The sequence below is a fragment of the Podarcis liolepis genome (genome assembly GCF_965112155.1).
Source record: "Podarcis liolepis genome assembly, chromosome: 6".
In the NCBI taxonomy this organism is placed as follows: domain Eukaryota; kingdom Metazoa; phylum Chordata; class Lepidosauria; order Squamata; family Lacertidae; genus Podarcis; species Podarcis liolepis.
In genome coordinates this window covers 50,032,938-50,042,536 of record NC_139559.1, presented here as the reverse complement: position 1 = coordinate 50,042,536, position 9,599 = coordinate 50,032,938, and the positions used below count along the sequence as shown (strand labels likewise).

Sequence of the window (9,599 nt, the reverse complement as noted above, 5' to 3'; positions counted from 1 at the left end):
AAAAGAGAATTTCCCCTCATTTTCTTTCTTTCCTTTCCACTCCCCAAACAATTCTTCCTTATCCAATATAAATAAGGAATTCTGGACATGGAAGTTTTCTTCAACACCTACAGTAGATAACTTGTTGGATCCAGAACCCTGGCCTGAAATTTGAATTCACAGCCAGATCGGCATTCCAGAACACATGGAGGGAGGGGTCCAGGACCCTGACAGAGCTTCACACCTCCTTCCCAAAGCCCAGTGCCTCACTTACCCAGCTTTGTGAAGGCAGAACAAGGTCCTGGGGGGGCATCAAATTTTAGCCTTGTTCCCCGCCCATTGCACAACAAGGCAGTTTGTGATCTATGGGTTCCATTTCAAAGTATTCTTCCAACCCACTTGATATTAAAATTTGGATTGCGCAGGTTCAAAGGATCCTATAGGTGACAGATCCGGTCTCTCTGGGAATACCTTCTCCAAGTACAATTCTACCTCCCCACCCCCCGCCAACCAATGGCCTCAATTCAAAAAGGGACTTGTCCATTGCAATTTAACTCAGAAGAAGACAGCTTTCTGCTTGTTACCCTGTAGTCTAGGAGTGGTGAACAAATTCTAGGCTGATTATTAGCCAACCCCGCTGTATTCTGTGACAATAAAAGGTGGTAGAGAGAAAATTATAACCCTGTTGGCCAAAACCTAATCCTGCTCCCTGATTCTTTAAGATTAAAAGGAGAACCTCTCCCTCACAGTTTAAAAGATCTGGGTGAAAGAGAGAAATTGGGTTTGGGGAATGTAGGCATGTTATTGAAGTTAGTTTTCCCTTCTATTCATCTCCAACTCTGGAGGTGAAGGATAATGCCTGTATACTGTTTTCTGCTGGAAATGTTCGCTGGCAACTTTGAAGGTAGGGTAACTGTGCAAGTTCTTTGTGTGAAGCAGGTCTGTGTCCAGAGGTGTTGCTGGGTGTTTCAGTTAATACCTCCTTGCTTTATCCCTCGAGAGCCTCAGTGAATGTTCATCACAATAAACTTATTTAGAAATAATAATAATAATGAAAACAATAAATTATATGGGAATTGTACACAGTGATCTATCTGTTTACACTTTTAATAATAGATATCTAGATAGATGATAGATAGATGATAGATAGATAGATAGATAGATAGATAGATAGATAGATGCAGAAAAAGCAAGCATAACCAACAGCATAGGCTTTCCAATGTGAACAAACAGTTCAGCTTATATGTAACAGGCTGTGGTATATACAGCTCAGTTGTAACAGAGCTTCCACTTACCTTCTAACACTGTCAGTTTGGCACTGGTATTTATCTCCCCAACACTGTTGGTAGCCATGCACTCATATATTGCTTCATCCCGAAGGACACGCAGCGGTTGAATACGTAGAACTGATCCAGACCCATCATCAAATTCAATAACCTTTTTTCAAAAGAGGGGAAATTGTATTACCCATTTTATTACTGGTGGACACACAACATACCATTTCCTTTTAAAACATGACAGGAATCAGGAAAGGGACAGGGACCAGCTCCTCCACTCTCTGGGGCAAATTCCTGCAACCTTGTTTACCATGGTGAATGATTCTATCTGTACAGTCCTTCCTTAACGAAGATTTAAACCAACAAGATGTTGTTGTAAATTACGGTTTGGAAACCATACCACATACCTTAGTTGTCCACCTTTATTAATAGTGAACCCTATTTAGCATTAAGCATGATTAACATTCTGAAACTAAAAGAAACTCTGTGTCTCTTTGCCATGATACACAGTTTGGCCATTAACACCATGACTCAAGTTTCTGAGCTGCCCCCATTCCCCCTTTTTCCTCTGCTCATGTGCTCCTCTCATCATTCCATTCCTTAAAGTATTCAAACTGGAAGTACAAAGTAAATAATGGTTTATGATTGTTGTTTGCAGGCAAACCACAGTTTGCTGAATTTGAATATCACAGCACATTACTTTTTGCTCAAACTAGGAAGTGACTAAGTGAACTGGAAGAGAGAGAAAGAGGGACTGGGAGAGCATGAGGCATAGTACAAATAGGCAAACCATGGTTTGGCTATGACGCATGAACTGGGTCATTAACCATTCATGAAATAAAAGAAATTTCTTTAACCCTCTCATAGATAAACATATATGTGTTTATCATATAACCCATAAATTGTCCTTCAATGGCAAGGACTGCAAATGAATAGACACTGAACTTAATTAACTTCATACTCATCTAATTTCAATTTACAAACAAAGCAAAATGAGATGCAATAATATCACCCAGAAAATATAGTGATTACAGAAGGAAGCTATACTAGGAGAATCTTACTATTTTACCTCTCAGAGGAGAGTTAACCAATACTTATCCACGTGGAATGAATAATTCCCTCAGTAGTCCAAGTCTGGAAATTTGGAGAATCAGAAATGCCATATTCCAGGTAACGTATATCAAAGAGGAAATATTTATTTCCAGTTCACACATTTGTTATATTTTAATGCCACCCAACATATGGAAACGCCCACAAAATTACTAGGAAAAAAATATATTCTGTGCGTACCTCAAATCGTTGGGAGCTAACTTTCTTTCCTTTCTTCATCCATGTGATACGTGGCTTTGGCTCTCCTATTGCTTGGCATACAAAGGAGGCCACACCTCCAGATATCCCAATCTGATCCTCAGGAGTTTTCATGAAGTTTGGCTTACCTGCAAGACAAATATGCTGAATGGTGAAATGTGCCTGGGGTCTGAATTAAAGATAATGAATATTACAGCAATATGACTATATCTATCTTGTGCGCCCAGCTCATGACTAATGAAATGACACCACACCTAGAAACAATGGATACATCGGTGAACAAAATAATACAACCAAGTTTAAAAACATTATGAAGATTGTTTAGGAATACAGTGGTGCCTCACAAGACGAAATTAATTCGTTCCGCAAGTCTCTTCGTCTTGCGAGTTTTTCGTCTTGCGATGCACGGTTTCCCATAGGAATGCATTGAAAATCAATTAATGCGTTCCTAGGGAAACCGCCTTCAGACCAGGTCCGGGGACAGTCTGTCCCCGGACCTCTTCTGAAGGCTGGGGGGGGGAGGGCTTTTCTTCCCACCCCCAGCATTTTAAAAAACCCCGGGACAGCGGAGGACTTCTCCGCTGTCCGGGCGATCTTAAAATGCTGGTGGGCGGCATTTTAAAATCGCCCGGGACAGCGGAGGACTTCTCCGCTGTCCGGGGCGATTTAAAAGCCCCTGGGAAGGCAGGCAGGGGGGACAAAGACTTTCGCCCCCCGCCCGCCTTCAGAAGGTGTTCCCGCCCCCCCCCGCCCCGCTTCGGAGCAGCGTTCCGAAGCGGGGCGGCTTGGGCAGGTGTTCCCCCAAGCGCTTCTAAAGGCGGGCGGCTGGGAAGGAATCCCTTGGACCCCCGCCGGACTTCAAAAGAGCTTCGGGAAGTCCGGCGGGGGGCCAAGGGATTCCCTCCCAGCCGCCCGCATTTAAAAGCACTCCGGGGAAAGCAGCAAAGTGCGCTGCTTTCCCCGAGCGCTTCTAAATGCGGGCGGCGGTGAGGGAATCCCTTGGCCCCCCCGCCGGACTTCAAAAGAGCTTCGGGAAGTCCGGCGGGGGGCCAAGGGATTCCCTCCCAGCCGTCCGCATTTAAAAGCACTCCGGGGAAAGCAGCGAAGTGTGCTGCTTTCCCCGAGCGCTTCTAAATGCGGGCGGCGGTGAGGGAATCCCTTGGCCCCCCGCCGGACTTCAAAAGAGCTTCGGGAAGTCCGGCGGGGGGCCAAGGGATTCCCTCACCGCCGCCCGCATTTAAAAGCACTCTGGGCAAAGCAGCGAAGTGCGCTGCTTTCCCCGAGCGCTTCTAAATGCGCTGCGCTTCCCCGCTGTCCCAGAGATTTCCCTATGGGCTTTCGTCTTGCGAAGCAAGCCCATAGGGAAATTCGTTTTGCGAAGCGCCTCCAATACGGAAAACCCTTTCGTCTAGCGGGTTTTCCGTCTTGCGAAGCGTTCGTCTTGCGGGGTACCACTGTAACTGTTTAGCTGCTAATTCTTTACACTCCTGTAATAAGCGAATTTCCAGTTTAAAATAGCCCATGTGGGCAGGCACTGGCAAACGCTGTTTAAACAACAACAACAACAACAAATTAAGTACAGGATTTCATTATGATCGGGCTGGAAAAATTTGAGAGTATCAGAGCCACCATGTCCAAATTTAGTTATCACTGAAAGAATCCTGAGTTCTGGGAGTATATAATCCACCTGCAGATGGAGTTAATCAGCTATTGGATAGAACAAAAACATTGTTTTATAATATAAAACAATGGTTGAAACAGCTTGGGTGGCCTTACAATCTCCCTCACAATGGAGCACAAAGGGATTTCTGGAAGGCTTACTCTGCTTTGCTTGCTCCGCTATGACAGAGCTCAATGCACACCTGCTGTTACTGGTTTTTCATTTCGTTTCGTTTCTGTTTTTTAATGCACACTGAGATGTTAAAAAACAAACAAACTCCTGGCAATGCCAATTCCCAATAATTACATGCTGTTAAAATCGCAGAGTGGGATTGCCTTTTTCAGTCAAGTGTTAAGGTGAAAGGTGGGCATTATCTGAGTTGCAGACCCTGCAGTCTCCTCTGGAACTGGAGAAGAAATGAAATGTCTGTTCAACTGGTGTTTCCATCAATGCTAAACAAAAGTTTCAAGAAATGTATTCAGAAGCCACTGAAAGCTATGAGATCTAACCCCCATTCTGAGCTTAGCAATTATTAATATTTTCTAAAAGATCAGAAAAACAACAACGTTTTCTTTAATGCAACAATAAAAGCAATCCTGGTCACTATTTGCCCAAAGGATATTATAATGAAAATTACATAAAGAGCTACTAGACAATCAGAAGAACTGAGACCATCACGCTATAAGTTCTTCGAAGAAAGCTATAAATACCTTATTTATTCTCTTTCATTCTATGTACCATAGAGCAAAGAGGAGAACGTTCCAGAGTAGTGTAATTAGGTCATTTAAATTTACACCAGTGAACAACACTCTCAATTTGTGAAGGTATTGATGAACACAATTACTTCTATGAAAATGATTAAATATATTTGGAATGATGAAGAAATATTTTTGGGGGCCTAACAGGAGGAGGTACAGGGTAAGCACAGAGAAACTATTTCTGAGAGGCAGAAAATTGATAGCTCACAACATACAGCTTCAGTGTCACAAGCAACAGCCTGAGATTAAAATCAATCATTAGCCATGATTGCTTAACTTACATCGATTTCCCATATTTACTTACCAAAATTCACATCAATTTCTGCTCAGTTTTATTTACAAATATCTGTATTTCTTCCCCTCTATAATCTCCCTCAGCAAAAGGCTAACAAGGTTCATGCTAATTTTGACTGCAGTGTAACTGACCATTTTGCAATGCAATCTGTTCAGCTGTTTTGTTAGGTATTGGACTTCTGCATATGACTTGCTATTTTATGTTATTTATTTTGTGATGCTGAGGAACTAGCATAAATTTGGATCAGACATCATGCCTTTTCTCCTAAAAGGGATGAGTGTATTGTTGGACATGTTAGCTCACTGTGAACAATGTGTCCTGAAAAGTGGTTTATAAATCTCTTCATAAATAAAGTGAAATATCGAAAGCACAAATTCAGACAATTCCACCAAGAAAGAAAAGTGAAAGGCACCTAAATAAACCTGTGCACTTGCATAAGGAGCTTACAGATGAGCTGATATTTAAGAAGGGCATGTATAAGAAATGGAAAATCATGAAAGAAGAGTACAAACAAGTAGCAGACAGTTGCAGGGAGAAGGTTAGAATGAGCTGAGGAAGATGGAGAAATGCTACTGGCAGAGAGAGAGAGAAGGCGGAACTGCTTAACACAGGCATCTCTAAACTTGGCCCTCCAGATGTTTTGGGACTACAACTCCCATCATCCCTAGCTAACAGGACCAGTGGTCAGGGATGGTGGGAATTGTAGTCCCAAAACATCTGGAGGGCCGAGTTTGGGGGTGCCTGGCTTAACACTTACTTTGCCTCTGTCTTCACCCAAAAGGAAAGCAGGGCTCAATATGGTGATAACAGAATAAATAATGCAAGGAGGGAGCTCTAGCCCAAGACAGGAGAAGAGGTGATAATGGAACACCTAGCCTATTTAAACAAATTCAAATCTCCAGGGCCTGATGAGCTACACCCAAGAGTACTAAAGGAGCTAGTGGATGTGATCTCAGAGCCTCTTAGAGAATAGGTGAGGTCCTTGCAAACTGGAGTCAGTCTGTGAGCACTTAGAAAAGGAAGCTGCGATTACTAAAACCCAGCATGGGTTTTTTCAAAAACAAGTCATGCCCGACAAATCTCATTTCTAGATCCATTTCAATTGGAAATTCAATCTGGCTTTTGTACAGAAACTGCCCTGGTTGCCTTATATGATGGCCTCTGTTGGGGGAGAGACAGAGGCAATATGTCCCTGTTAATCTTCCTTCATTGACTTTTTTGCAGCTTTCAATACCATCAACCACTGTATCCTCCTGGAGAGGCTATCTGATGTGGCAGTGGGCAGGTGATACTTGGGGACTGTTTTTCAGCACCAAGGGGCCTTCAATGTGGAATCCCGCAGGGCTCAGTTCTATCCCCTAGGTTTAATATCTACAGCGGTACCTCGTGTTACAAACACCTCGAGTTACAAACACTTTGGGTTACAGACTCCACTAACCTGGAAGTAGTACCTCGGGTTAAGAACTTTACCTCAGGATGAGAACAGAAATTGTGAGGTGGCAGCGCAGCAGCAGCGGGAAGCCCCATTAGCTAAAGTGGTACCTCAGGTTAAGAACAGACCTCCAGAACAAATTAAATTCATAACCAGAGGTACCACTGTATATGAAGCTGCTGAGTGGAGTCATCTGGAGTTTTGGAGTGTGTTGTGAGTAGTATGCTCATGACACACAACTCTATTTCTCCTTTACATCTACAGGCTTGGCAGTGGATGTGCTAGACTGATGTCTTGCCTCAGTAATGGACTGGATGAGAGCCAATAAACTGAAGCTCAATCCAGGCAAGACAGAGACACTGTACCTTCTCATCTTTGGCTGGTGGTTCAGCTATGCCCCTATCTGAGCCGGGATAGCCTAACATATGTGACCTATGCTCTGGTAACCTCTAGGCTGGATTACTGCAATGCATTATACATAGGGCCACTTCTGAAGACAGTTCCGAAACTTCAGCTGGTGCAAATTTCAATGGCCAGACTGCTCACCAGAACAAGACAGTTTGAGTATATAACATCAATCCTGACCAGACTACACTGGCTGCCAATTAGTTTCCAGGCCCAAATCGAAGTGCTTGTGTTGACCTATAAAGCCTCACATGCCTCAGGACCTGAATACCTTAAGCTTCCTTTAATTCCTAGGGTACATGTAGCTCAGTTGGTAGAGCATGAGACTCTTAATCTCAGGGTTTTGTGTTCAAGCTTCATGTTGGGAAAGTGATTTCTGCAATGCAGGGGGTTGAACTAGATGACTGTTATGGTTCCTTCCAACTCTATAAACATCTGTTTCTAGAAGTTTATATGTAATGTAACTTACATTTAGTGAATTTATGAATTCCATATGCTCTAAATGTTCAAACATGTTCAGGAAAATCTTTATCATAAAATTTCTAGCTTCTTTCTGTTCAAAGAAACTCATTTTACACTAAATAAATATAGGGAATACAAAAGTGAAGAAGTCAAGTCTACCTGTTCCCAGCGGCAGATGGTGCCTTAGATAGGTAAAATGCTAAACTAAGGTGCTCATGACAACAGTTAAGAGTCTCTGCTTTGTCATGGGGTGTTGAATAATGCTGATTACACAGAATATATAATGTTACAAGGTACGGTTACTGCCTGAGGCCAACAACCTTCTGCAATCTGACTCATCCCAAATGATGCTGTTGCTAAATCTTGCCCTTTTTTCATCCACAGCAACTCTGCCAATCAAGCTAATTGAATGTACCAGAGGGCTACCTTCCTAAGCTCCAGGCTTCCTACAACACAGAAAACTCCCTAGGCATTATTTTAAAATAAGGATTCAGTTCTTAAATTATATGTATTGTAGCTATTATATACACCAATGATTTCTGGCATGCAAAATATATCCTTGAGTGGTGACGTAAGAGATTCCTTAGTTTGAGGTCTCCAAGATCAACTGCCAAAAATAGTTTTGTTTGGTTTATGCTTCTGTATACAATTTGGGCAACCAGAGGGTGGAATAGCAGAGAGGAATGATTTAAATACAACAGTGGGAAATCACAAAGCAGACTCCAAGGAAATAAAAGACCCTGAAATTGTCTTTCCCATATGCAGCTTTTTTCCCATAAGCATTTTACAGAACTAAAGGTAAGCTTAAAATTGGACACTGTTATCTAAAATTCATTGTAGAAAGCAAACCAATGGTTCATCTGAATATTAAATATTTATATTTCACTTGTCAATAGTATGCATACCATGCTGCATACATTAAGCAATAAGGACACACTTCCCTGGGTAAGGAAATGTTTTCCACTTCAGTGAGTGAGTCATGGCCTACAAAACACAGTGGAAGCACCAGCCACACATCTGTAACTCTTGCCACACATCTTAACTTTTGACACTGCAAGCAACACAATTGCTAAGAAGACTTACATTAAACCACTCCAATTTAATTTATCTCAGCCAATCAGACTCATTGCACATGAGACACTATATGCCATAAGAACTTAAGCAGAGTAATGCCAAAAGCCCATCTAGTTTAGCATTTTGTTCTCACAGTGAGCAGCAAGATGCTCATAGGATGCCAGGAAACAGAACCTAAGTTCAATGGTGCTCTACTCACCTGCAATTCCCAGCAACTGGTATCTGGAGGCATACTGACTCCGATGGTGGAGGCAGAGCATAGTCATTATGGCTACTGATAACCTTTTCCTCCATACGTTTGTCTAATTCTTTTTCAAAACCATCCAATTTAGTGGCCAGCACAACATGTTGTCTAGTTTAACTATGCACAGTACAAATAAGTATTTTTTTCATCTGTCCTGAATCTTCCACCCTTCAGCTTCGTTTGATGTCCACTGGTTCTAAAACTTCTATCCACTTTTTCCATGCCATGCATAAATTGTATACACCACCATCACATCTATTCATACTCACATTTTCTCTGAACTAAAAAGCCCCAGCCCACGCCTCATAGAAGAGTTGCTCCAACTCCTTGATCATTCTGGGTGCCCTTTCTGAACCTTGTCCAGCTCTAAAATATCCTTTCTGTGGAGATGTGACCAGAACCACACACAGTATTCCAAGTGTGGTCGCACCATAAAGGTAAAGGGACCCCTGACCATTAGGTCCAGTCATGGACGACTCTGGGGTTGCGGCGCTCATCTCGCTTTATTGGCCGAGGGAGCCGGCGTACACCTTCCGGGTTCATGTGGCCAACATAACTAAGCCACTTCTGGCAAACCAGAGCAGTGCACGGAAACGCCGTTTACCTTCCCGCCGGAGCAGTACCTATTTATCTACTTGTACTTCGTGCTTTCGGAAGGCCTAGGTTGGCAGAAGCAGGGACCAAGCAATGAGCTCACCCCATCAC

The 9,599-nt window shown here is 42.8% G+C and overlaps 1 protein-coding gene across 25 annotated transcripts in view; it reads right to left on the bottom strand.

Annotated features, from left to right (window-relative positions):
- The window catches only part of PTPRF (protein tyrosine phosphatase receptor type F), a 474,052-nt gene that overhangs the window by 223,998 nt on the left and 240,455 nt on the right, over positions 1-9,599 (bottom strand). For all 25 annotated transcript variants that reach the window (XM_083510759.1, XM_083510768.1, XM_083510752.1 and 22 more), the window contains exons 4-5: positions 2,547-2,692; positions 1,275-1,416 (exon numbers count right to left, since the gene is read on the bottom strand). In XM_083510759.1, the coding sequence (XP_083366885.1) occupies positions 1,275-1,416; positions 2,547-2,692 (288 nt within the window). The remainder of the gene's footprint in view (positions 1-1,274; positions 1,417-2,546; positions 2,693-9,599) is intronic.